Genomic DNA, 27,648 nt, shown 5'->3' with positions numbered 1-27,648 from the left:
ATAGGTGATGACAGTCTCCTATTATACGAATAAACAAAAGTATTCAAAGACTCCGCTCAATATTTCTCAGGGAGATTGGCATCATGCAACAAGGTTTTTAGGCCTTGCAGCCAAGTTTGGTTTGCCCGCTCACAAAGTCAATTCTCCCATGAAGATCTGGGACTTGAGAGGTCGTGCTGGATTCCCTTCTCAGTCAGGAAAGCCTCAAACTGCTGAGAAGTGAATTCACTGCCTCCATCAGTAAACAAACAGCCAACGCGTTTACTGTGAGCATTCTTCAACCAAGCACAGAACACCTTGAACCTCGGAAACGCTTCTGACTTCTGCTGGAGCACAAACACATGAATGTACCTAGAAAAAGAATCAATTAAACCACGAAGTACCTTGCTCCACCCAAAGGGGGCGCAAGTGGACCAACCAGGTCTGCGTGGACTAGCTGGTAGGGTTTGGAAGCCTGTCGGCTAGACACTTTGCCTTTTGGAGCAACTTTCACCTTGTTTTCTGCACAAGATACACATTTCATGTGAAACTTACAGGGTTTGATGTTCAAACCCTGAACCAACCCAGGCATCTTGGCCAGCGCCTGCCATGACATGTGACCAAATTTTTGGTGCTGTTCTTGAATACATCCTGCATGAAGAACTTTGTTAGTTTGTGCAACACAACAAGATTCAATGTTAGACACACCAACAGCTTTGTCATCATAAGTTATCAAGAACAAGCCATCAACAAACTTTGCAAGCAAAATGTCCTCTTTGCCCTTCTTGATGGCACAGATGCCCTTCTTGAAGGAAATCTCAAAGTCTTGCTCATTGATATTACTGGGAGACTTTAATGGAGTAGTGGTACCGGACTTAGATAGATTAACAAAGAGGCGAAATACATATGAAGGCAAACTCCCGAAGGCCTTCTTTGATATGGCCAATACATTGGGAGTAATTGACATCTGGAGATTAAGGAACCCAACAGTAAGACAATTTTCATTCCACTCTGAACCAAACCAAAGCTTCAGCAGAATAGATCAGATCTGGGTCTCTAAGATTCTAACACCAAGAGTAACTAGAATTGAAATCCTCCCAAGAACCCTGTCAGATCATAATCCGCTATATATGGAATTAAAAGGAAAGGACCCTTCTACACATAGATGGAGAATGAATGAGAGCTTATTTAATGACCAGAGAGTAGTGGAAACTGCAAAAGAGACTATAACAGACTATTTTAAATGGAATCTAAACAAAGAAACACCAATTGAAACAGTCTGGGACGCGAGCAAAGCGGTGATAAGGGGTTTCCTGATTCAAAAAAACAGCTTCCAGAAAAGAGGGAGAGAGAAGAAGAAAGAGGAGATCCTGTCCCAGCTCATCGAGAACGAAAAACAGCTAATAACAAAACCCAAAGATGAAATAATAAAACGAAATATAAAAATGCTGCAGTCTCAGTTCTCCATGGTGGTGGGACAGGAGATCGAATGGAAAATAAAAACTATGAGACAAAAAAATTTTGAGTCGGCCAACAAAGTTGGGAGATTCTTGGCTTGGCAAATAAAAGCAAGACAAAAACAGAACACAATTTGTAAAATAAAAGACGGGGATAAAATGATTGAGGACCCAAAAGAAATTAGAAAAGTATTTCAGAGATTCTATAGAGATCTTTATAGGAAAGATAAAGAAGACAATAAGAGAATAGAAAAGTATATCCATGACCATAAACTACATCAAATCCCAGAAGAAGAAAAAAGAATGCTTAACCAGGAGATAACAGAACAAGAGGTCACGAAGTCAATAAAAAGAATGAAAATAGGGAAGGCCCCAGGACCGGATGGTATCTCAGCAAAGTATTATAAAACACTATCGCAATACCTGACACCTGTTCTAAGTGAAGTAATGAATAAAGTTTTAGAGAAGGAAGGATGTCAAACACCTGGAAAGAAGCTTATATTACACTGATCCCGAAGAAAGAGGGGGATATATTAGATGTAAAAAAATTCAGACCAATTTCGTTATTGAATAACGACTATAAGCTATTTGCGGATATACTAGCGAATAGACTAAAAATGGTGATACACAAGGACCAAACAGGCTTTCTGCCGGGGAGGCAACTAAGGGACAACGTAAGAAACCTGATAAATATAATTGAATATCTTGAAGTCAGAAATGAGAAACAGGCAGTATTATTGTTCATAGATGCAGAAAAAGCGTTTGATAATGTTTCTTGGCATTTCATGAAAGAAAACTTAAAAGTACCAGGAATTGGTGAAAATTTTTTGAGAGGTATTGGCACGATTTATTCGGACCAAAAAGCAAAGTTAATAATTAACAACAATATATCAGATAACTTTGAGATAACTAAAGGTACTAGGCAGGGATGCCCTTTGTCTCCCTTGCTATTTATTACAGTTCTAGAGGTCTTGAATAAGAAGCTAAGAGAATCATCAGAAGTCAGAGGCATTAAGGTGGGACGAAAAGAATTTAAGTTAAGAGCCTTTGCAGATGATCTAGTCTTAACGTTGGAAGAACCAAGACAAAGTGTGAAAGAGGCAATAAAAAGAATGGAAGAGTTTGGGAAGGTATCAGGGTTTAAACTTAACAAAAATAAGACGAAAATGCTAGCAAAAAATTTGAAGAAAGAAGAGATGGAAGAATTACAAGCAGACTCAGGAATCGCGATAGCTAAAAAAATAAAATATTTAGGAATTTGGATGACAACAAAAAATATAAACCTATACAAGGACAACTATGAGGTGGTATGGAAAGAAATTAAGAAAGATATGGATATATGGAGTAGACTAAAATTGTCATTATTAGGCAGAATCTCTGTGATAAAAATGAACATATTACCTAGACTGTTATTTTTATTTCAAGCAATACCAGTGATAAAAGGAATAAGACAATTTAAGGATTGGCAAAAAAACTTAGCGAAGTTTGTTTGGCAGGGAAAAAGGCCAAGGATAAAAATGAAGATACTAGTAGATAAGAAAGAGAGAGGAGGTTTTGATTTACCAGACCTGACTTTATATTATGAAGCTTCGTGCTTGGTATGGTTAAAAGACTGGCTGACCTTAGAAAACACCGACCTATTAGATTTAGAGGGCCATGATAATAGATATGGTTGGCATTCGTACCTATGGTATAACAAAGTAAAGGTACATAAAGGTTTTCTAAACCATGTGATTAGGAAATCTTTATATGAAGTATGGGATCGGAATAAAAACCTTCTGGAAAGAAAGACACCATGGTGGATATCACCAATTGAGGTGCTGACAATAAAAAAAGCAAACATGGAAGGGGAAAGAATAACATATGAGGATATTACTAGGAAAACAGCCCAAGGGATAAAGCTCAAACCATACGACCAAATTGAAAAGAGGTTAACAGGGTGGCTGCAATACCATCAGATCAGTGATTTATTAAAGGAAGACAAAAAAAGAAATGGGTTCGAAGATAAAAAATCGAAATTCCAAATCGAGTTAATAGACTGTAAAGATAAAACTTTATCAAGAATGTATAGCTTATTGCTAGAATGGTATACAAAAGATGAAGAAGTAAAGGAATCAATGATAAAACGGACAATTGATATTGGGCATAACATTGAATTGGATGCGTGGAAAAGATTATGGAAGGAGGGTTTGAGATTCACAGGATGCATGGCTTTGAAGGAAAACTTGCTAAAAATGATGTATAGATGGCATTTGACGCCAGTAAAATTAGCTAAAATGTATAGGAAAAAAGAAAGAAAGTGTTGGAAATGTAAAAAGGCAGATGGGGACTATTTCCATATGTGGTGGACCTGCGATAAGGTAAAAAAAATTTGGGAAGCAATTTATAATGAACTCAAAAAAATATTTAGATATACTTTCCCCAAAAGACCAGAAGCGTGTCTATTAGGCTTAATAGGAACAGAAATTAAAATAGAAGATCAAAATTTGTTCATGTATGCTACAGCTGTCGCGAGGACCCTTCTGGCCCAAAGATGGAAAGTACAAGATATACCAACTATACAGGAGTGGCAGGCGAAGTTGACAGAATATGCAGAACTTGCCAAACTGTCTGGGAGGATCCGGGACCAGGAAGATCAAAGATACCAAAATAACTGGAGTAAATTTATTGAATATTTAAAGAAGAATTGTTAAAGAGGTCAAGACACTAGCAGGATTGACATAATACCTCCAATGTATAATAGTACTAATTTGAGAATGATGTGTGTGATGGAAAGAGGATAAATATACCAGTTGTGGGGAGGGAGGGGAGTCGTGACTCGGCAGAGTCAAAGGAAATGTATGGTGCTATTATAATTTGTTGGAAAAGAATATGTAAGGAAAACAATAAAAATTCACTTGCAAAGTCTTGCTCAGTCAGCTGTGGGATGCTGAGCAAATTGTCTGCAGAATCTGGAACAAAAAGTACTTTGCTGATGATTGTATGCAGACTTGCCAGTTTCACTGTCCCGACTCCTGCAACTCTCAGTCTTACCATCAGCTTGCTGAATTTCCCCATCCTGAGGCGTGAAGGAAATAAACAGATGTCGATCCTTCGCTACGTGCTTCGACGCTCCTGAATCCACAACCAATCTGCCTTTGGAGAAGCAGTTCCAGCAAACAAAGCCTTGTTTTTCACCAGCTTGGGTTTCTTGCCCCCCTGCTTCTGGCCATCTGCAGGCTTCTTCTTTTGTTTCCCTCCAGCCTTTGGGCAATGACGCTGTATGTGACCTTGGTCCCCACAGATCCAGCACTTCATAGCTGCCAGCGTCGTGGCTCCCCCTGGAGGCTGGAATGCTGTGCCACACTGCTCCCCCTGAAGCACACAAGCTGGTTCAGCTGCATTCCTCCTATCATATTTGTTTTGCAAGGTCACCAAAACGTTTGAAGCAGTGAGCTCCTGCGCAGGAAGAGTTGCCAGCTGGCTCGCCACAGCGCAGCAGCTCACATCTAAAGAATCCAGGATAAGGATTGCAAACAGAGATTCTGGCATGTTGAAACCTCTTTGAGTCAATTCCTGTCTGAGTTTCTGTAACTCTCGGACATGACTTCTGAGGTGTCCCCCCCCCCGGCTCCAAGCACTTCTTGTGCAGCTTTTTGAAGTAAAGCAACACAGACCTGGCTTCTTGTTGGAGATGTGAGGCCTGAAGCCCCTCCCACATCTCACGCGAGCTGGTCTTGCCAGCCAGGGTAATTAACTCTTCTGGAGCTACTGAGAGCAGAATTACCCCCATGGCTCTTGAATCTTGTACAACCCATGCATCAATCAGAGGTGCTTGGGGGTCCTCAGAAACAGTGTGCCACACACCAAGCCTTCTCAACTGGCCCTTGCAGTACCTTGCCCAGGTCTGATAACTGTGGCCATTAAGCTTTGGGCACGGAACCCCATCTGAGGCTTGTAAAAGATCCATTCCTGCTCTTCACGCAAGCCTTGGAACTGGATACAATTTACAATCAGCCTTATCTTAAGCACGTCGTAAATCAGACATAGCGTGCTTCTCTCTCCGGCCTAATTGGTTCTTGGCACAGACTTCAAAAGCCTTCTAGCTGTGGCCGGGACAATCAGCTTCACATACCTCTGTCTCTGCTGGGAGCCATCGGCAGTCTTACTCTCCTGTAAGCGCCATGGATCTGGGCCCGAAACCCTTTTGTTGGGATACTGCCAGGAGTCGGGGGCATCAGGCAGGCATCAGACAGGCCCCCAGCTGGCTCCAGCCACCAGTTGGCAGCCGGTCTCCCTTGGAACAGCATCAAACAGTGACACAAGCCTCAGATACGTTTAGAGACCCGTGCACGCTCTGTCAGCAGAGTGTGTAAATCACCTCACAGCAGAAGAGGCAGACAGAGAGATGTGCAAGCATAATGTACAGCATTTATTCAGCATAGTTCAGGAACAAAGGAAAACATGTCTGCATCCCTTCGTGTCCAGCAAAACAGCAAAGCAAAAGCTATATGCAAACGGAAGTTCCCAGCGAGTGCTGAAAGTAAACAGGCATGTGACACACAACAGCCTGTTCCTGAATGGGGCAACTGTGCCCCTGAAGGACCAGGTGCGCAGCCTGGGAGCCATTTTGGACTCACAGCTCTCCATGGAGTCCCAGGTTAATTCTATGTCCAGGGTGGCTGTCTACCAGCTCCACCTGGTATGCAGGCTGAGACCCTACCTGCCTGCGCACTGTCCCACCAGAGTTATACATGGTCTGGTTATCTCCTGCTTGGACTACTGCAATGCGCTCTATGTGGGAGTACCTTTGAAGGTGACTTAGAAACTACAACTAATCCAGAATGCAGCAGCTAGACTGGTGACTGGGAGTGGCTGCCAAGACCATATAACACTGGTCCTGAAAGATGTACCTTGGCTCTCAGTATGTTTCCCAATACAATTCAAAGTGTTAGTGCTGACCTTTAAATCCCTAAACACCCTTGGCCCAGTATACCTGAAGGAGCGTCTCCACCCCCATCATCCAGCATGAACACAGAGAGCCAGCACCGAGGGCCTTCTGGCGGTTCCCACTGTGAGAAGTGAAGTGACAGGGAACCAGACAGAGAGCCTTCTCAGTAGTGGCGCCCTGTGGAACGCCCTCCCATCAGATGTCAAGGAGATGAGTAACTGTCAGGGGCTCAGGGACAGAGGCACAGGGGAGAGAGGAGATGGAGAGCGAAGGGGAAGGATCTGAGGGCAGCATAGGGGAGTATGACAGTGACCCGAGAGATTCCATGAGCTTCTCCAGCGAATCAGAAGATTCCCAGAAGGAGGCGCCGATGGTCAGGGCGAGGGGGGTCCCAAGGGGGACACACCAGAAACAGGGGGCCAGCGGGGACTCCCAAAGCAGCAGCTGGAGACCAGGACCAGCTTCCCCACCAGAGCAGAGTGGGGGGGAAGAGTCCCAGGTGTCAGGTCCAGCTAGCCCCCCCCCGAAGGGGGAAGCAGTGACAGGAGCAGTGAAACGGTCAGGAGGAAGGTTGCCGGCTGGGCGCGCTCGCCAAGTTCATATGTACAGGCGCGCGGGACAGCAGAAAGCCCAGATCGGGAACCAGGTCTAAAGCCCACCGGAGGCAGGGGGAAGACTCAGGGGACTCAGCGTCAGAAGAGTCTAGGAAGGGAGAAACCCCAGCTGACAGGCGGACCCAGCAGAGGAAAGAGCAAAGGAAGAGGTGGAGCAAGGCTAGGGTCTTAAACTGGTGTATGGGGGGAGGAGACTCAGACGGATCTTCGGCGGTCTAGAGTCTCAGACGTAGAGCTGCACGCTGCTGATGTGAAAGGGAAACTGAACTTCAATAAAGACTTTTGTATATAACAACGGACTGGCGTTGGTCCTTTGTGAGCTGGGACCTCGGGCAGCTCTGACAGTAAGCTCTGCCTCACAAAAAAAAAATTTTTGCGAGCTCACAAAGATAGGCAAAGATGACTACGGAGGAGAAGGTGGCAGCACTGCAAGAAGCAGTCACGAGGCTTTACGCAGAAGTAGAAACCTCCAGAAAGAGAGAAGAGGAATCAGAAGCGCGCTGTCGAGATCTGCAAGCCAGGTGGGAACGTTGGGGCAAAGAGGGGCTGCCGGGACCCAAGCCGGAGGGAGTTGGCCTCGGGAAACGGGGGGGGGGGGCAGCATCGTAGCCCATTTCGACGGGAACCTGGAGCAGTATCCTAACTTCAGAGCAGACATAGTTTTCGCGCTCAATTTGCTTCGGAAAGACTTTAGAGATGAGGAGGAGAAAGTGGGCTTCATAATAACTCATCTGCATGGGGAAGCTAAATCGTGGCTGCGCAATTTATGGCGCGAAGATGATCCCGCCCTCCATGATTCAAAAGCATTTATCGCGGCTATGGACTCTTGTTTTAAATCAACGGTTGATGTGGATGTGGCCAGGAGGGAAATGCACGGGCTGAAGCAAGGCAAAGCCACGGTGAGGCAATATCACTCCCGCTTTTTTGCGCTAGTTAATGTGCTGGGCTGGGAGAAGGACTCAGCTGCCGTGAGGGATCTGTTCTGGGAGGGGCTAAATGGAGCCGTGAAAGATGAGCTGGCAAGGGGGGACAGACCCAACAGTACCACAGAAGTCGTCCAGAGAGCGCTGGCGGTGGGGGTGCGACTGGAGGAACGCCCGTGGAGCAGGGATGACGGACGGATGGCACGCACGCCAGCCAGAACAACTCCTTTCCTGCCCAGAGAGACAGGACGCGCGCACTCCATGCCTCCACTGGGGGGGGAGAAGAGCCGATGGAGATAGGTGGTGCTAGGGCTCAGACAGCAACCAGAGCCCAACCGCCAGGAGCAGTCAAGACGAAGGCTCCTAGAGGGAACAGGAAGTGCTATATCTGCGACAGTGCACAGCACATGGCCAAAGAGTGTCCCCAGAGGATCCAGAAGCACACTGCAGCCTCAGCAACAGTAAGAGGAGCAGTTCAGCAGGGGGAACAGCTGCAGGGAAACGACGAAGCCTGGCTGGAGGCAGAGGCACTGGGGCCCAGCCAGGCGAGTCAGTGAAGCAGTCCCCAGAGATTTTGCAGCCCACGGACCCCCTCCCACCCAAACCAGTGGTGCAACTCACCGCATCACTCCAGCTGCCAAATGGATTCACCCTGGAAGTCCCTATTACCATTGACTCCGGTAGTAATGCAGACTTTGTGGGGGTGGACTTCATCAGGCGACATCGCATAGCGCTCCTACCAGCCACGATGCCCCTAAACGTCGTCACGGTCAATGGCAGAGAGCTGCTGGGAGGGCAGGTGCTGCAGCAAACACCACCTATGGTGATGCAGATTGGAAATCACCGTGAAGTCATCAGCTTCAACGTCACCCACCTGTCGGACATGCCCATAGAGTTGGGCATGAGTTGGCTGGATAGGCACAGCCCGGCATTAGCGTGGTACCAGCGGCAATTAACCTTCTGCTCCTCCTACTGCGCAGAACACTGCATCCGGCCCAGCCAGGAAGAGGAGGGACAGGAAGATGAACAGCAGCTGCACCTAGTCATGGTGTAGGCGGTGCCCAACAAGTACAAGGTGTTTTTGGAGGTCTTCTGCGAGAAGGAAGCGGACAAGCTGCCTCCCCACCGGCCCTACAATTGCACGATTGATCTCCTGCCGGGGGCGACGCTGCCGACTGGAAAACTGTATTCCATGTCTGAGGACGAACTGCAGGAACTCAGGGAGTTCATAGATCACAACCTGAAGCGGGGATTCATCCAAGAATCCAAAGCAGTGGGGGGCAGTCCCGTGTTTTTCGTGAAGAAGAAAGACACGCCCCAACGCAGATTGGTTGTTGATTACAGGATCATAAATTCCAGGACAAAGCCCACAGCATTCCCCATGCCCAAGATTGACGACCTGCTCGCGACGGTGAGGAAGGGACGGATCTTCACCAAGTTGGATCTACGAGGGGCGTACAACCTTATACGCGTGTGGGAGGGCGATGAGTGGAAGACGGCCATGTTTACGCCTCTAGGCACCTATGAATATAGAGTTATGCCGTTTGGTCTGCAAAATGGCTCCCATTGTTTCCAAGCCTTCATGCACCACGTGTTAGCGGGCCTCCTCGACAAGAAGTGCGTATGCTTCCTAGACGACATCCTGATCTTCTCGGAATCGCAGGAGGCTCACGAGGGAGACGTCAAGGAGGTCCTGCAGAGACTGCGGGAGCACAGACTTTACGCCAAACTGGAGAAGTGCCAGTTCGATGTGACGGAGGTGGATTTCCTGGGCTACAAGCTGTCCGACAAGGGACTCGCCATGGACAGTACCAAGGTCCGCTCGGTGTTGGACTGGAAGAGCCCGCACAATCGGAAGGAGGTCCAGAAGTTCGTCGGCTTCGCCAACTTTTACCGCAAGTTCATCAAGGGGTTTGCGAAGGAGACAGCGGCCATCACGGACACCCTCAGCTCCAAGAAGAAGAAGTTCACCTGGACGGACCAGACGGAACAGTCTTTTCGGAGACTCAAGCGTCTCTTCGCGTCCGAAGAACAGCTGCTACACGTAAACCCCGGGAAACCAATGAGGGTTGAGACTGACGCATCAGACAGAGCGGTGGGGGCGGTCCTGTTGCAGCAAGATCCGCAAGGGAACTGGAGGCCCTGCGCATTCTACTCCAGGAAACTCAGCAAGTCAGAACAGAACTACACCATCTGGGACAGGGAGTTGCTGGCCATTCATGCAGCCTTCAAGGCGTGGCGGCACTTCCTCATCGGAGCCAGACACACTGTGCAGGTCCGCACGGACCATAAGAACCTGGAGTACTGGCGCACAGCGCGGTTCCTGAACCAGAGACACATCCGCTGGGCGGAGTTCTTCGCGGATTTTGACTTCAGGATAGAATACATCCCGGGAGACAACAATGTCATGGCGGATGCACTATCCAGGAAACCGCAGTATCTCAAGGAAGCGGCACCGGTGGCGGCCAAACACATTTTCGCACCCACAGCGTGGGCATGCGCTTCAGCCACCGTGGACCTGGACGCAGTGCGTCGCGCGCTGCAGACGGATGCCTTCGCACAATCCAAGATGGAGGAGGTGCGAAGAGGCACAGCGAAGGACGACGAGTTCCAGATACGCGACGGACTGCTCACCCGCAAAGGGGCTCTCTACGTGCCGGGAGACGACCTCCGAGCGAAGGTCCTGCAGCAGTTACACGACGCGCCCACTGCTGGGCACTTCGGCAAGGACAAGACGGCGGAATTGGTGGCCAGGGACTTTTGGTGGCCCCAGATGAGGGCAGAAGTCTCGGATTACGTCTCTAGGTGTGACACATGCCAAAGGGCCAAGCCAGTGCACAAGAAGCCGGCGGGACTGCTGGGACCGCTACCAACGCCGCTCGAACCGTGGGAGAGGGTGGCCCTGGACTTTGTCACAGATCTGCCCAGCTCGCGAGGCAAAACAGCGGTACTCGTGGTCGTAGACCTGTTCACCAAGATGGCGCACTTCATTCCTTGCGCGAAGGTGGCCACAGCGGAACAGACCGCCAAGCTGTTCATAGACCACGTGTTCAAAGTTCACGGCTTACCACGGTCCATCCTGTCCGAACGGGGGCGCCAATTCATCTTGAGCTTCTGGCAGAAGCTGCTGGGCATCCTGAACGTCAAGATCAACTTAGCGTCGGCACGACACCCGCAGACCAACGGACAAGCGGAGAGGGTCAACGCCATCATGCAGCAGTACCTGCAATGCTACGCGAATCAACAGCCCTCGACCTGGGTGGACTACCTGCCGTTGGCCGAGTTCACCTACAACAACACGAAGCACGGGTCTACAGGGGTGACACCGTTCTTCGCCAACAATGGGCGGCATCCCAGAACCTTCCCGGGGTTAGAGACGAAGGGGGAGGGGGAGCCACAGGGAGCAGAGCACTTGGCAGCAGAGTTACAGGAGGTCCACGAGCAACTCCGCAGGACCTTGGAACTAGCAAAACACGCCTACAAAGTGCAGGCAGACAGGCACAGGAGAGTCGGGGAAGACATCCAGGTGGGGGACTGGGTCTAGTTAGTAGCCCAGGCAGTGCCGGCCAGAACGTTAGCTAAGAAGAAGCTCAAACACAAGCAGCTAGGGCCTTACCAAGTCGAGGCACAAATCAACCCAGTGGCCTTCCGGTTGACTCCCAAAGCAGCAGCTGGAGATCAGGACCAGCTTCCCCACCAGAGCAGAGTGGGGGGGAAGAGTCCCAGGTGTCAGGTCCAGCTAGCCTTCCCGAAGGGGGAAGCAGTGACAGGAGCAGTGAAACGGTCAGGAGGAAGGTTGCCGGCTGGGCGCGCTCGCCAAGTTCAAATGTACAGGCGCGCGGGACAGCAGAAAGCCCAGATCAGGAACCAGGTCCTAAAGCCCGCCGGAGGCAGGGGGAAGACTCAGGGGACTCAGCGTCAGAAGAGTCTAGGAAGGCAGAAACCCCAGCTGACAGGCGGACCCAGCAGAGGAAAGAGCAAAGGAAGAGGTGGAGCAAGGCTAGGGTCTTAAACTGGTGTATGGGGGGAGGAGACTCAGATGGAGCTTCGGCGGTCTAGAGTCTCAGACGTAGAGCTGCACGCTGCTGATGTGAAAGGGAAACTGAACTTCAATAAAGACTTTTGTATATAACAACGGACTGGCGTTGGTCCTTTGTGAGCTGGGACCTCGGGCAGCTCTGACAGTAACTATATTACCTTCAGTAGATATCTGAAGGCAGCCCTGTATAGGGAAACTTTTTAAGGCTTAATGTTTTACTACGTCTTTATATATGCTGGAAGCTGCATATGGAAGGCAGGGTACAAATAAATTTTATTATTATTATTATTATTATTATTATTATTATTATTATTATTAGCCATTTGTTGTCCAGCCTTCTCGATATTCTCACACATCTTACAAGGACCAGCACATGCAGGGTGTTACTAACCTGACCTACCTTGCTGAGGATTCGGTAAAGGAGCCCAAGGATAGTCTTAGATTTCCCAGTCCCAGGTGGCCCATGGATCAAGCAAACTTTGGGCAATGAAGGCAGCTTCATCACGAAGGTGTAAGCAGTTTCAATAGCTGTCCTTTGATCTTCATTAAGCTCCTTCATGTACGAAGACTGTGGGGCAAAGGAGAGGACAAAGGTGCATCTCTCACCAGAACGGACCGTTCCGAGATTTCTGTGACCTAGTTCACACTAATACAATGCCAAACCATGGCTTAGTGTGAGCATGTGGGTTCGCAGAACAGGAGACTGTGATGGCTTTGCTTACAGTATTCTACTGCTGTGAGCTAGGTCTTGGTTTGGGCTACAGCAAGTTTTCCAAACTTAAGCCTGTGGTTTGCCTCACTTAAAGTTTGAACCACATGTCCAAGTCCAGAAGACACATGCAAGCCAAACCATGGTTTAGCTCACAGTAGCAGGACCTCAAGGCGAATCAAACTAGCCACCATCTCCTCTTTGAGCACCTGCAAGTTTGCACTAAGCCATGGTTTGGTTTAGCATTTTGTGCAAACTGACCCTGCGTTATCTGTCCTCACTTCAGAGGTACAAAAGCCCCAAGGATTTGGAAGTCTCTCTTCAATGGACCTCTCATTTTGCAGAAAATTGCCACAGGAATGTTATCACAATGTCATTCTCTCCTAAGGCCCAAGTTCAACTTTCAGGAGGAAGAGTGGGATATAAATTGAATAAATAAATGAAGAGGAAGGAGGAGACTGTGGAAGACTGCTGCTGATGTTCATCAGCTTTGTGCCAACCAGATGTTTTGGACTACCAGTCCCATCAGCCCTGGCCAGCACGGCCAATGGTTGGAGGTGATGGGAGTTGTAGCCCCAAACACCTGGGGAGTGTCAGGCTGGGGGAAGGTTGGCTTAAGACAGGTAATGTGCGCTCAAGCTTAATTTTGGCTATGGAAAGACAGGTGGGACTCAGTGAATTTCCCAAGCAGCTAAATTTCACATCCATGTGAGATACAGCCAAACAGGAGACAAAAAAGGTGTAGATGGAATTATGCACTGGGCAGTGGCAGGGGGACCTTTTCAGTCCAAGGGCCACATTCCTTCCAGAACAACATTCTGAGGGCCACATGTCAGGGACAAAAGTGAGCAACGCAAACATGGTGGGTTTTACCTTTCTTCACATTCAAGACACCACTCTCCTCCCAAATTCAGGCAAGCAAGAGGCTTGATCAGAGCTCAAGGACACATCCCAACCAGGCAGATAACACCACCACCACTCAAGGAGGGTGCAAAGCAAGGCCAGTGAAGGGCAAGGCCTGGGTGTCTCTAATTCATTCTCGCATTGCTGGATCATGTGATCCTTATTTACATTCCACACTGCTGGAAGTGTGGGAACATAAACTCAGACAAGAGAACTTCCGTTCTGTGTGTTTTTATTTTTCTGCTCTTTGTTCTCTGCTTTCAGACAGAGAAGACGTGTGTGAGAGACACTGCTCACACCAGTCATGTTTTGTTGTTTTGATTTGCTGTAAATTAATAAATTTCGTGATGTCACACGCCTACACAGCCTCGCTTCTTGCAGAACTCTGCTAAGCATGCATACAGCTCCACTGGATGTATGTCGCAGTTCTCCTGCGTACAGAGGAATGTACGCACACTGGGGACAGTGTGTGTGGCCTAGGCAGACTTGCAAGTGCCAGTCAGAGAGGCCTGGAGGGTGGCATTTGGTCCCTGGGACTGAGGTCCCCACCCTTGTCTCACATCTAAAAGACCATGTTCCCAAGAGATGCAGATTTGTGGCCACATGTTACGGGCAACACTTGAAAAGTGGCGGTGTGTGAACCATAATTCCGAAGGCTTCCCTGGAGATGGCAGGAGAAAGCTTCCATCTGCTGCTAATCTTAACAGCTAACTGTCTCTCCTCCTATCCCCCGCCTCCACCTCCGGAAAGTTGGCTGCTGGAGTAGAAATATTCTCTTGCCTCTCTCTGATCTTCTCTGCCCATCTCTGAGGGAGTTTCAGCTTAACCCCTGGCTCATTGGCATACGATTTGTGTAATGGGTAGCAAAATATCTTATACTTCCCCAAGTCAGAACTGGGTTATATTGCCTTTTAAAACAAACACTTACAGAAGTCTCCAAGTCCACAGTTGAGCCTGTCAGACAGAAGTCAGAGTTTTGTGGGCTGATTATGGCTTTGGCTAGAGGGCTTCGGTTCAGAAGAAGGAGGGCCTTGAACATTTGCTCCGTTGTCACCAAAGAACTGACCACCACACACCTGACATTCTTATCAACACCGGACAAATTTCCTTGTGTCTTGACAGACAGAAGACAGGCATCCTGCTCTTTCATCTCAGAGAGAGAGAGAGAGAGAGAGGGGGGGTACAATTCAGAAACCACGGTGTATGGATTCATTATCATCTAGCATTCAAATCATGATTTGAGAGCTTTTCTAGCATACATATTAACAGACTGTACATTGTTTAGAGTTCTTTGCCTGCTTCCATTTCCCAAAACCGTGGCTTGTAACCCCACTTCAAACAATGGCTTCTGATCTCAATCCATGGCTTCTTGGCTTGCCAGTGGATGATAAACCATGGTTTATCGACTCAAAACTTCATGCCAAACTATAGTTAAGCTTTCTTAACCACAAAGCTTGGTGCAATACCTGGACTGAGCCAGAATTTCATGCTCAAATAGCAGAAATGGGTCCTACATCCCAAATAAAATAACTTAATGACACCAAGGGTTGGCTAACATAATTGTTTTGTACACTTACTTTTTAGTTGTTTTTTTTTTAAAAAAAAAAAACCTACCAGTATAAAACCGAGTCACATAGCCCACATGGCGTAATGGACAGCTCTCTGCCTTGCCTTCTTTGCTATAGAAGTTTTGCTTTTCAGACAATATTAAGAACACCAAGTCACATTCCTTTGGGTGCAGCTGTTTCTCTAAATTGCTTCTTGAGATGTTAACTGGAGAAGTAATTTGAACGCAGAACAAAAATATGCAAGCATTTAGCCACATACAGATACAACTACGTTGTTACCAAAAGCTCTTAATAAAACAGTAGGCATGTCGAGCACAAGTTGCTACAGCTGAACTTTGAATTCCAGATGTTTTTGATTACCCAGTCGCACATTCTAATAAATATTCACTCAATTTAGTTGTATGAGCTTTTTCATTGGTGAGACCCGCTGAGGTCCATTTTGGAGAGAGAAAGCATTCTGGGTATTGAGATAAAGCAGGGACACCTTGCCTCAATCCTCATTTTTTTCCTTTTTAATAAAATAATTTTGATTTTTATTCATTATTCATTTAATCATTTGCAGCACCTGGAAATCAGTTTGTTTGTGTCACAGATATTGGTTTATTTTATTTCATAAAATTTATACACCGCTGTGTACAAAAAATGGAAAAGGGGGGAAACCACCAAAGAGGAATTCAAACAAATAGCCAGCACGTGTAGACACAAAGTCAGAAAAGCTAAAGCACAGAATGAACTCAGGCTTGCTAGAGAGGTTAAAAGCAACAAAAAAGGCTTTTATGGGTATGTTCGTAGCAAAAGGAAGAACAAAGAAACAGTGGGGTCACTCAGAGGAGAAGATGGTGAAATGCAAACAGGGGACACAGAAAGGGCTGAACTCCTCAATGCCTTCTTTGCCTTAGTCTTCTCCGATAAGGAAAACAATGCCCGACCTGAAGAATTTGGAGCAAATGATTCCGCAAAGGAAACACAGCCCAGAATAACTAAGGAGATAGTACAAGAATACTTGGCTAGTTTAGATGTATTCAAGTCTCCAGGGCCAGATGAACTGCATCCAAGAGTATTAAAAGAACTGGCAGATGTGATCTCAGAACCACTGGCAGTCATCTTTGAGAATTCCTGGAGAACAGGCGAAGTCCCGGCAGACTGGAGGAGGGCAAATGTTGTCCCTATTTTCAAAAAGGGGAAAAGAGAGGACCCAAATAATTACCGCCCAGTCAGTCTGACATCAATACCAGGGAAGATTCTGGAGCAGATCATTAAGCAAACAGTCTGTGAGCACCTAGAAAGGAATGCTGTGATCACCAATAGTCAGCATGGATTTCTGAAAAATAAGTCATGTCAGACTAACCTGATCTCGTTTTTTGACAGAATTACAAGCCTGGTAGATGAAGGGAACGCAGTGGATATAGCCTACCTTGATTTCAGCAAGGCATTTGACAAGGTGCCCCATGATATTCTTGTAAAGAAGCTGATAAAATGCGGACTTGACTATGCTACCACTCAGTGGATTTGTAACTGGCTGACTGACCGAACCCAAAAGGTGCTCATCAATGGTTCCTCTTCATCCTGGAGAAGAGTGACTAGTGGGGTGCCACAGGGTTCTGTCTTGGGCCCGGTCTTATTCAACATCTTTATCAACGACCTGGATGATGGACTCAAGGGCATCCTGATCAAGTTTGCAGATGACACCAAACTGGGAGGGGTGGCTAACACCCCAGAGGACAGGATCACATTTCAAAACGACCTTGACAAATTAGAGAACTGGGCCAAAACAAACAAGATGAATTTTAACAGGGAGAAATGTAAAGTATTGCACTTGGGCAAAAAAATGAGAGGCACAAATACAAGATGGGGGACACCTGGCTTGAGAGCAGTACATGTGAAAAGGATCTAGGAGTCTTGGTTGACCACAAACTTGACATGAGCCAACAGTGTGACGCGGCAGCTAAAAAAGCCAATGCAATTCTGGGCTGCATCAATAGGAGTATAGCATCTAGATCAAGGGAAGTAATAGTGCCACTGTATTCTGCTCTGGTCAGACCTCACCTGGAGTACTGTGTCCAGTTCTGGGCACCACAGTTCAAGAAGGACACTGACAAACTGGAACGTGTCCAGAGGAGGGCAACAAAAATGGTCAAAGGCCTGGAAACGATGCCTTATGAGGAAGAGCTAAGGGAGTTGGGCATATTTAGCCTGGAGAAGAGGAGGTTAAGGGGTGATATGATAGCCATGTTCAAATATATAAAAGGATGTCACATAAAGGAGGGAGAAAGGTTGTTTTCTGCTGCTCCAGAGAAGCGGACATGGAGCAATGGATCCAAACTACAAGAAAGAAGATTCCACCTAAACATTAGGAAGAACTTCCTGACAGTAAGAGCTGTTTGACAGTGGAATTTGCTGCCAAGGAGTGTGGTGGAGTCTCCTACTTTGGAGGTCTTTAAGCAGAGGCTTGACAACCATATGTCAGGAGTGCTCTGATGGTGTTTCCTGCTTGGCAGGGGGTTGGACTCGATGGCCCTTGTGGTCTCTTCCAACTCTATGATTCTATGATTCTATGATTCTTGTTTGGTTTTTCACAACTTCAAAGCAGTTTACCAAAAGATTAAAACAATAAAATAATTGGTAAAAAAATTATTTAAAACATTTTTAAAAAATCAAATCAACGAGAAACTGAAAACAGGCTAAAATACACATCAACATTCTGTGTTGGGCAGAAAAGCAAAAAAGATACAGGCAGAATAAAGTATAATAGCCCTTGACTGCTCACCCCAACAGTCTAGTGTTAACACAAGCACTTCTGTTATCTACTACAACCACCATTAAAAACAGGACTGCATTTCTACTTCCCATTTGTTTATATGCAGTGAAATTCTCACTCACTTGTAAAATCTGCTTCATTTGTGTCTGCGTTGAAGTTCAGCAAATTCAACTCAAAAGGCCTTTGCTCTTTTGATTTCTGGTTCTCTAGCCACTCCTGTGCCATCTGCAGGGAAATGGACTGCTCTTCCACCACATGTGGGCTGCTAAAAGCATTGGGCAGGATTCCCTGCTCATAAATGGGGCCCAGAGAGTCTGTGGCTCACCACAGTTAACTTTATTGACTGATTTTCACAGAGAGCAAAAGGAGTTACAGTCTAAGGAAATAATAAAATCCCTGCTTGCAGCAGCCCAACAACTGGTGGCACAAAATTGAGAAATTTAGCAAACTTGCAACTTTTCTTATGAGGACAAAAGGTATGGACAGTGATATTAATGAAGAAACTTACCAAATATATGAAAGCTCTATATTGAACATATAAAAACATTTTATGGACATATGATGTTCTGTTATTACTTTCCTGTTTGGGAATCCATCGAACTAGCAGCCTCCATCTACTCATGGACAATTGTGATGCAATGTATTTTGTTAAATACACATGCTCTCGCTCAGTGGGATTGGGAGGGAGGACTGTATTGCTTAAAAAAAAGTCTATTGATGTATTAGCAGAGTGGCTTGGGGTAATAATAATAATAATAATAATAATAATAATAATAATAATAATAATAACAACAACAACAACAACAACAACAACAACAACAACAACAACAATAATACATTTATTATTTAACCTTTGGCCTTCCAGATATTGCTGGACTACAGTGCCCATCCATCCATCCATCCCTGGTGCCACTGGCCATGTGCTAGGGCTGATGGGAGTTGTAGTTGAGTAACATCTGGAGGGTCACAGATGTTCTCCCACCTCCTGTCCTAAGACAACATCCACACCTTACATTTTAAAGCACTGTTATACCACTTTAAACAGGCTTCTTCCTGCATAGGCTGTAATGATCTCAGACAGGCAAGCAAGACTTGATAAGATTTAATGACTCCCCCGACAGTTTTATGGCACATTTATAATAAATTACTTCCAGAGTGCAGCTCCCAGCCTGACACTCTTGAAACAAGTTGGTCACTCTAAGTCTCCGCCCTTGTAACAGTAAGAAGGATGCCAAAGTCCAGCCTTTCCCCTTTTGCACTTCCGTTGCATTCTAACCTTTTCAGCTCTCAAAAGAAGAGCTCCCTGTCCACTAGCTTTCTGCTGGTTGCTTAGCAACCCTCCCACTGCCGTCTATCTCTCCCCCTCCCCTTTCTCTAACTGAGTCAGGGAACTCTTGATGAAAGGGCCCACCTCCTCCTGCTCTGTCTGTGATCTTTTGTCTCCAGAGTCGGACTCTTCCCCGGCATTCGATTCAGCCATGTCCCTGACATAGGCATCCTGGGAAATGGAGTTTGTCAAGGATGCTGAGAGTTGTTAGGAGAACCCTTTTCCTCTCACACAGAGCTACAATTTCTAGAGTGGTTTAACAATCAAGCAATAGGAGCCTCTTCTTGACACCTTTAATGAATTACAGTTCCCAAGATGCTTTGGGGGAAGCCAAGACTGTTTAAAATGGTACAATACTGGCAGGTGTGACCTTGAACAACTCATACAATACTGGGAACCAACAGGTAAGAAATGTCGGGGCCAGACAGAATAACAACACGGAAAACAGCAGCTTCGGTTGCTGCTGCAGCTGCAAGACGGGCCAGTATACAGGGCGATAATGGGGGGAAAGGCGACAAAGAACAGGCAGATCCTTTTGCACTGCAGCTTTTAGAATTCAGGAAAGAGATGATGAAATCAATGCAAGAATTTACACAACAGGTCTGTAGTGACATGGAAAAATCTAATTATCATTGAAGAAACAAGTACATAGAGATATTGAGAACTCAAACAAAGTTATAAAAGAACAGTTTGGGATATTGGGAGATAAGGTTAGCAATTTGGAGACAAAAGTAGATAAATTAGAAAAATTAAGAGAGGAGGTCACAGAAGTAAGGGAGGAACAAAAAGGGATGTCAGGATTGGTACAAGGGGTTCAAGAGAAACAGAGTGATTTAGAAGATCAGGTTTTACTTCTGCAGCTACGAGAACGGGACAGGACGCTCAGAATCAGAGGGCTACCAGACTCTGACTCTGAGCCAGTCCTAGAGACATATGTGACACAGATAATTTCAGAGTGGATGGGGGAAAGTACAGATTGGCTGGATGATTTAGTTGAAAGCTGTTTTAGAATTAAATCATTTCAGAGCAGAGAATGGAAGCAGCCAGGAGACATTTTGTTAACATCAGTGACAAAAAAAGTGAAGGACGCAATCCTTCAGAATAGCTTTGAAAATGATCTCGTGGTTGCAGGACAGAAAGTAGGCATTTTTAGAGAAATTCCTCTGAAATTGAGATTAAGAACAACAAAATACCGGTTTTTGACAACGGTTCTTAGGAGAGCCGACATCAGATACAAATGGGAATTTCCTGAGGGTATCTCCTTTACATACATGAAGAGGAGATATAAACTGACATCAGAATTTCAGGCGAGAGAATTCTTGGATAAAAATAGGAGAGACTTAGACCCCAAACAAGACAGGGGAGACCCCCGATCTGAGCAAAAGAAAGCCTTGGAACAACTTGCACTGGAAGAGGCGGCATCAGGGAAAACAGATATTGTAACTGACTCTGGAAATGGCCAATCATAAATTACTAAGTTGGAATGTTAAAGATTTAAATTGTGAAGCCAAACGACATTGGATTGAACATGTAATAGCAAAACAGAAATTGGATATAATCTGTCTCCAAGAGACACATATTGCAAAAAAGCATAAAAGGGTATTAATTAACAAAAAAATAGGTATGGATTTCATCTCATCAGATAAAACAAAAAAGAGAGGAGTTGTTTTTTATATTAATCCTGCACTTGAACCCAAATTGATTCAGAAGGACGAAAAAGGCAGAATTTTAATAATACAAATTAAAATCCAGGGAGAGAAAGTGATATTGGTTGGTATTTACGCCCCAATGATGAAAAAGCAATTTTTTTCCAGAAAACTAGAAACAGAACTACTTGAATTTGCAGATCAAAAGATTATCTTAATGGGAGACTTAAATGGAGTTCCAACTTTAGACAAAGACAGATCAGCCAGGAAAAAAAGAGACCAAAGAAGGTAAACTGCCAAAAACTTTTTTTGACATGACTCAAAATCTAAAGCTGATAGATATCTGGAGAATGAGACACATGTTTGATAGAGAGTATACTTTTTACAGTCATGTACGTGACAGCAGCTCGAGAATAAACTCTGTATGGATTTCCAAAGAATTGGAAACAAGAGTCAAAAAAATTGAAATCAATCCCAGAACCTTTTCAGACCATAATTCCCTGAAAAGGAATTAGAAAGAAAAAGAGGGTTTTCTCTTGTGTTTCTTTGTGGCAGATTAGCTGTTCTCCCTGTGCAAAGGTCAGAGGGGGCAGGGTTTCTGTTGAGGAAGGTGATTAGCTGTGGGAGGAGCTTATCAGAGCTAGCAAGGAAGCAGTTGAAGAAGGAGCAAAAAGGGTTTTCTCTTGTGTGTTTGTGTTTCTTTGTGGCTGATTAGCTGTTCTCCCTGTGCAAAGGTCAGAGGGGGCAGGGTTTCTGTTGAGGCAGGGGATTAGCTGTGGGAGGAGCTTATCAGAGTTTGTAGGGCAGCAGTTGAAGAAGGAGCAAAAAGGGTTTTCGTGTGTGTGTGTGTGTGTGTGTGTGTGTGTGTGTGTGTTTCTTTGTGGCTGATTAGCTGTTCTCCCTGTGCAAAGGTCAGAGGGGGCAGGGTTTCTGTTGAGGCAGGGGATTAGCTGTGGGAGGAGCTTATCAGAGTTTGTAGGGCAGCAGTTGAAGAAGGAGCAAAAAGGGTTTTCTTGTGTGTGTGTGTGTGTGTGTGTGTGTTTCTTTGTGGCTGATTAGCTGTTCTCCCTGTGCAAAGGTCAGAGGGGGCAGGGTTTCTGTTGAGGAAGGTGATTAGCTGTGGGAGGAGCTTATCAGAGCTAGCAAGGAAGCAGTTGAAGAAGGAGCAAAAAGGGTTTTCTCTTGTGTGTTTGTGTTTCTTTGTGGCTGATTAGCTGTTCTCCCTGTGCAAAGGTCAGAGGGGGCAGGGTTTCTGTTGAGGAAGGTGATTAGCTGTGGGAGGAGCTTATCAGAGCTAGCAAGGAAGCAGTTGAAGAAGGAGCAAAAAGGGTTTTCTCTTGTGTGTTTGTGTTTCTTTGTGGCTGATTAGCTGTTCTCCCTGTGCAAAGGTCAGAGGGGGCAGGGTTTCTGTTGAGGAAGGTGATTAGCTGTGGGAGGAGCTTATCAGAGCTAGCAGGGCAGCGGCGCGCGCCTAGCGGCGCGTGCAGTTTGATCCATCTTTCAGATTTAGGGGAGCAATCTCAAACATTTGTTGGGGGAGACCTAGGTTTTTTGTGGGGAGAGTTATTTGTCCTGTCTTCACGCTTTTTATGATAGAGGACCGCTGTAGCCACCCCCAACGACACATTCTCAAGATGGAGGGGGGGAACAGCTGCTGTCGCCTGCGGTTCCTGCGCAATGTTTGCCATCTTGCCAAAGGTTGCAGGCAGCTTTACCTGCAGCAATTGCATGTTGATTGCCCTCTTAAAAGACAAAGTCCAGCAACTGGAGGAACGTGTAGCTACGCTCCAAAGAATTAGAGAGCTGGAGCTCTTCTTGGAAGCAACAGACCACACCATCTCCATCAAGGAGGAGACAGGGGACTCCCCTGAGAAGGAGGCTAGTTCACCAACACAGGAGCCAGATATATGGAGAAACGTGACTCAAAGAAGTAGGAGGCCCAGGGTTCGTTCTGATTGTTTAGAAGTACACAATCGCTTTGAGGTCCTCTCCCCTAGCATGGAAGACGAAGAGCAAACTCCATTTGAGGATCTCTCCCTCATTTCAGTCGATCAGGTAAATGAAGACGAGCAGCAAAGTCAGTCCTCAGGGAATGTGCAGGCGACCTTGGAACGGACAGCTCATGGAAGAACCCCGACCAAACCTAAGAGGAGGCGTGTAGTGGTGATAGGGGATTCCCTACTGAGGGGAACAGAAGCAGTGATTTGTGGGCCTGACAAGATGTCTCGGGAAGTGTGCTGTCTCCCCGGGGCTAAGATCCAAGATGTAACTGAACGACTGCAAGAAATCATAAAACCCACTGACAAATACCCCTTCCTCTTGGTTCATGTGGGAACCAATGACACTGCAAGCAATAGCCTCCAGAAGATCAAAAGAGACTACGAGGCTCTCGGCAGGAAATTGAAGCAACTAAATGCACAAATTGTCATCTCATCTCTCCTCCCAGTTGAACGACGTGGCCCAGGGAGAGAGGGAAAAATAGTGGAAGTGAACAGCTGGCTTCGCAAATGGTGTAAACAGGAACGGTTTTGATTCTTAGATCACGGACTGCAGTTTCTTGAAGATGGACTTCTGGCAAGTGATGGGCTGCACCTCACAACGGTTGGGAGAAATGTTTTTGCCAAAAATCTCAGAAACCTCATCAGGAGGGCTTTAAACTGACTAATGTGGGGGAGGGAGACAGTGCTCCTGAAGGTAGGAGTCTATCAATTGATGAAGATGATCATCCAAATGTCATAGATCAAATGGAGCAAACAGCACGCAGACCTAGTGGTGGGAGGAAAAAAATCCTTAAATAAGAGACACGGGGGAATGATTAATGGACTTCAATGTCTGTACACTAATGCACAAAGCATGGGAAATAAACAAGATGAGCTTGAGCTCTTGGTACAGCAAACTAAATATGACATAATAGGCATCACTGAAACCTGGTGGGATAAGTCCCACGATTGGAATGTAATAATGGGGGGATACAATCTATTTCAGAGAAACAGACCAGACAAGAAAGGAGGAGGAGTGGCGTTATATGTCAGGGATGTGTATACCTGTGAAGAGATCCAAGATTTAGAACCTCAAAGCCAATGTGAGAGCATTTGGGTCAAAATTAAGGGAGAGAAGAATAACAGAGATCTCATTGTGGGAGTTTACTTTAGATCCCCAAGCCAAACGGAGGATATAGATGATGCCTTCCTGGAACAGATGGCCAAGCATGCAAAAGGAAGGGAGATAGTAGTAATGGGGGACTTCAATTACCCGGATATTTGTTGGATGTCAAACTCAGCCAAGAGCATAAGGTCAAACAGATTCCTCACTGGCCTTGCAGACAACTTCATTGTCCAGAAAGTGGGAGAAGCAACAAGAGGAACAGCCATTTTAGATCTGGTCCTAACCAATGTTGATGATCTGGTTAGTGGGGTAGAAGTGGAAGGATCATTAGGCGCGAGTGATCATGCTCTTCTGAAGTTTACTATACAGCGGAAAGGAGCAGCCAAGCATACTAGGACTCAATTTCTTGACTTTAAGAAAGCCGACTTCATAAAACTTAGGGAAGTGCTGGGTGAGATCCCATGGACAGAAATACTAAAAGGAAAGGGAGTTCATGATGGCTGGGAGTTTGTTAAGAGGGAGATACTAAAAGCACAACGTCAGGCAGTACCAATGAGACGGAAACATGGAAGGTGCCTAAAGAAGCCAGGGTGGCTATCTAAAGAACTTTTAACTGAGTTAAGATTAAAAAAGGATGTGTACAAAAAATGGAAAAGGGGGGAAACCACCAAAGAGGACTTCAAACAAATAGCCAGCACGTGTAGACACAAAGTCAGAAAAGCTAAAGCACAGAATGAACTCAGGCTTGCTAGAGAGGTTAAAAGCAACAAAAAAGGCTTCTATGGGTATGTTCGTAGCAAAAGGAAGAACAAAGAAACAGTGGGGTCACTCAGAGGAGAAGATGGTGAAATGCAAACAGGGGATACAGAAAGGGCTGAACTCCTCAATGCCTTCTTTGCCTCAGTCTTCTCCGATAAGGAAAACAATGCCCGACCTGAAGAATTTGGAGCAAATGATTCCGCAAAGGAAACACAGCCCAGAATAACTAAGGAGATAGTACAAGAATACTTGGCTAGTTTAGATGTATTCAAGTCTCCAGGGCCAGATGAACTGCATCCAAGAGTATTAAAAGAACTGGCAGATGTGATCTCAGAACCACTGGCAGTCATCTTTGAGAATTCCTGGAGAACAGGCGAAGTCCCGGCAGACTGGAGGAGGGCAAATGTTGTCCCTATTTTCAAAAAGGGGAAAAGAGAGGACCCAAATAATTACCGCCCAGTCAGTCTGACATCAATACCAGGGAAGATTCTGGAGCAGATCATTAAGCAAACAGTCTGTGCGCACCTAGAAAGGAATGCTGTGATCACCAATAGTCAGCATGGATTTCTGAATAATAAGTCATGTCAGACTAACCTGATCTCGTTTTTTGACAGAATTACAAGCCTGGTAGATGAAGGGAACGCAGTGGATGTAGCCTACCTTGATTTCAGCAAGGCATTTGACAAGGTGCCCCATGATATTCTTGTAAAGAAGCTGGTAAAATGCGGTCTTGACTATGCTACCACTCAGTGGATTTGTAACTGGCTGACTGACCGAACCCAAAGGGTGCTCATCAATGGTTCCTCTTCATCCTGGAGAAGAGTGACTAGTGGGGTGCCACAGGGTTCTGTCTTGCGCCCGGTCTTATTCAACATCTTTATCAACGACTTGGATGATGGACTCAAGGGCATCCTGGTCAAATTTGCAGATGACACCAAACTGGGAGGGGTGGCTAACACCCCAGAGGACAGGATCACACTTCAAAACGACCTTGACAGATTAGAGAACTGGGCCAAAACAAACAAGATGAATTTTAACAGGGAGAAATGTAAAGTATTGCACTTGGGCAAAAAAAAATGAGAGGCACAAATACAAGATGGGTGACACCTGGCTTGAGAGCAGTACATGTGAAAAGGATCTAGGAGTCTTGGTTGACCACAAACTTGACATGAGCCAACAGTGTGACGCGGCAGCTAAAAAAGCCAATGCAATTCTGGGCTGCATCAATAGGAGTATAGCATCTAGATCAAGGGAAGTAATAGTGCCACTGTATTCTGCTCTGGTCAGACCTCACCTGGAGTACTGTGTCCAGTTCTGGGCACCACAGTTCAAGAAGGACACTGACAAACTGGAACGTGTCCAGAGGAGGGCAACCAAAATGGTCAAAGGCCTGGAAACGATGCCTTATGAGGAACGGCTAAGGGAGCTGGGCATGTTTAGCCTGGAGAAGAGGAGGTTAAGGGGTGATATGATAGCCATGTTCAAATATATAAAAGGATGTCACATAGAGGAGGGAGAAAGGTGGTTTTCTGCTGCTCCAGAGAAGCGGACACGGAGCAATGGATCCAAACTACAAGAAAGAAGATTCCACCTAAACATTAGGAAGAACTTCCTGACAGTAAGAGCTGTTTGACAGTGGAATTTGCTGCCAAGGAGTGTGGTGGAGTCTCCTACTTTGGAGGTCTTTAAGCAGAGGCTTGACAACCATATGTCAGGAGTGCTCTGATGGTGTTTCCTGCTTGGCAGGGGGTTGGACTCGATGGCCCTTGTGGTCTCTTCCAACTCTATGATTCTATGATTCTATGATTCTATGACTATTGAATTGCAAATAGAAAGTCAAATTTCTTTTAGATGGAGATTAAATGATTTATTAGATGATCAAAAATTTGTTGAAAAAGCAAAAAAGACCTTGATGGATTATTTTGAAATAAATAGTCAAGGGCAAACAAAGATACAGACGGTCTAGGATGCAAGCAAGGCTGTAATGAGAGGACTCTTTATACAACAAAACTCATTTAAAAGGAAATTGAGAGAGAAAAAGAAAAAAGAAATATTAGAGGAAATTATGAAAAAGGAGAAACAGCTGCCAAACAAAGCAAATAAAGAGGCAGTAAAACAGGCAATCAAAACATTACAAACCCAATATTCAATTATTATAAACAAGGAAATCAGCTGGAAAATAAAAAGAGTAAAACAAAAATATTTTGAGCATGCAAATAAACCGGGGAAGTTGTTAGCCTGGCAGTTGAATAAAAGTGAACAAAAGAACTCCATAAATAAAATTAACATAAATGGCAGAATTACAGAAAAGCTGAAGGAAATAAGAGAAGGATTTGTTAAATATTTTTCTGAGCTGTATAGACAAGGGAAAGAAAAATATTTAAGATAGAAGAGTACATCAGAAATAGCAGTATGCCATATTTAAAAGAAGAACAAAGGAGCATCCTTAACTCCCAGATAACAATGCAAGAAATACTTGAGGCAATAAAAAGCTCTAAAAATGGCAAGTCCCCAGGTCCGGATGGCTTTACGGCAAAATATTATAAGAAATTAAATGAACAATTAGCGAACCCATTGAAAGATGTCATGAAATATTGAACACAGGTGAAATCCCAGAGACAGGCCTATATAACAAGATTTGCTGCAAATTAAAAACTATAGGCCTATCTCCTTGTTAAATAACGATTACAAATTGTTTGCAAATATTCTAGCTAACAAATTAAAAAAATATTAAATGAATATATACATCAAGATCAAGCCGGGTTTTTACCAGGAAGACAAATGAAGGAGAATATAAGGAATATTTTGAATATAATAGAATATTTGGAGGCTAAGAATGAAAAGAAAGTGGCAATGATGTTTATAGATGCTGAAAAAGCCTTTGATAATGTTTCTTGGAAGTTCATGATAAAGCTGTTAGAACAAATCAGA

At 45.5% G+C, this 27,648-nt stretch overlaps 1 protein-coding gene and 1 long non-coding RNA gene across 2 annotated transcripts in view; both read right to left on the bottom strand.

Annotated features, from left to right (window-relative positions):
• LOC308577899 (putative helicase senataxin) overlaps nucleotides 1–14,703 on the bottom strand; it is an 85,704-nt gene extending 71,001 nt beyond the window's left edge. The window contains exons 1-2 of the mRNA XM_081178274.1: nucleotides 14,483–14,703; nucleotides 12,343–12,510 (exon numbers count right to left, since the gene is read on the bottom strand). Of these exons, the coding sequence (XP_081034400.1) occupies nucleotides 12,343–12,510; nucleotides 14,483–14,593 (279 nt within the window). The 5' untranslated portion in view covers nucleotides 14,594–14,703. The remainder of the gene's footprint in view (nucleotides 1–12,342; nucleotides 12,511–14,482) is intronic.
• Nucleotides 14,704–15,174: 471 nt separating this feature from the next.
• The window catches only part of LOC308577906, a 31,770-nt gene continuing 19,296 nt past the window's right edge, over nucleotides 15,175–27,648 (bottom strand). Inside the window, exons 2-3 of the long non-coding RNA XR_014003759.1 lie at nucleotides 18,003–18,105; nucleotides 15,175–15,327 (exon numbers count right to left, since the gene is read on the bottom strand). This is a non-coding gene — a long non-coding RNA (uncharacterized lncRNA). The remainder of the gene's footprint in view (nucleotides 15,328–18,002; nucleotides 18,106–27,648) is intronic.

The sequence above is a fragment of the Podarcis bocagei genome (assembly GCF_964188305.1).
Source record: "Podarcis bocagei genome assembly, chromosome: W".
NCBI lineage: Eukaryota > Metazoa > Chordata > Lepidosauria > Squamata > Lacertidae > Podarcis > Podarcis bocagei.
The sequence above is the reverse complement of the archived record's forward strand: the minus strand, read 5'-3'. Positions and strand labels throughout refer to the sequence as shown.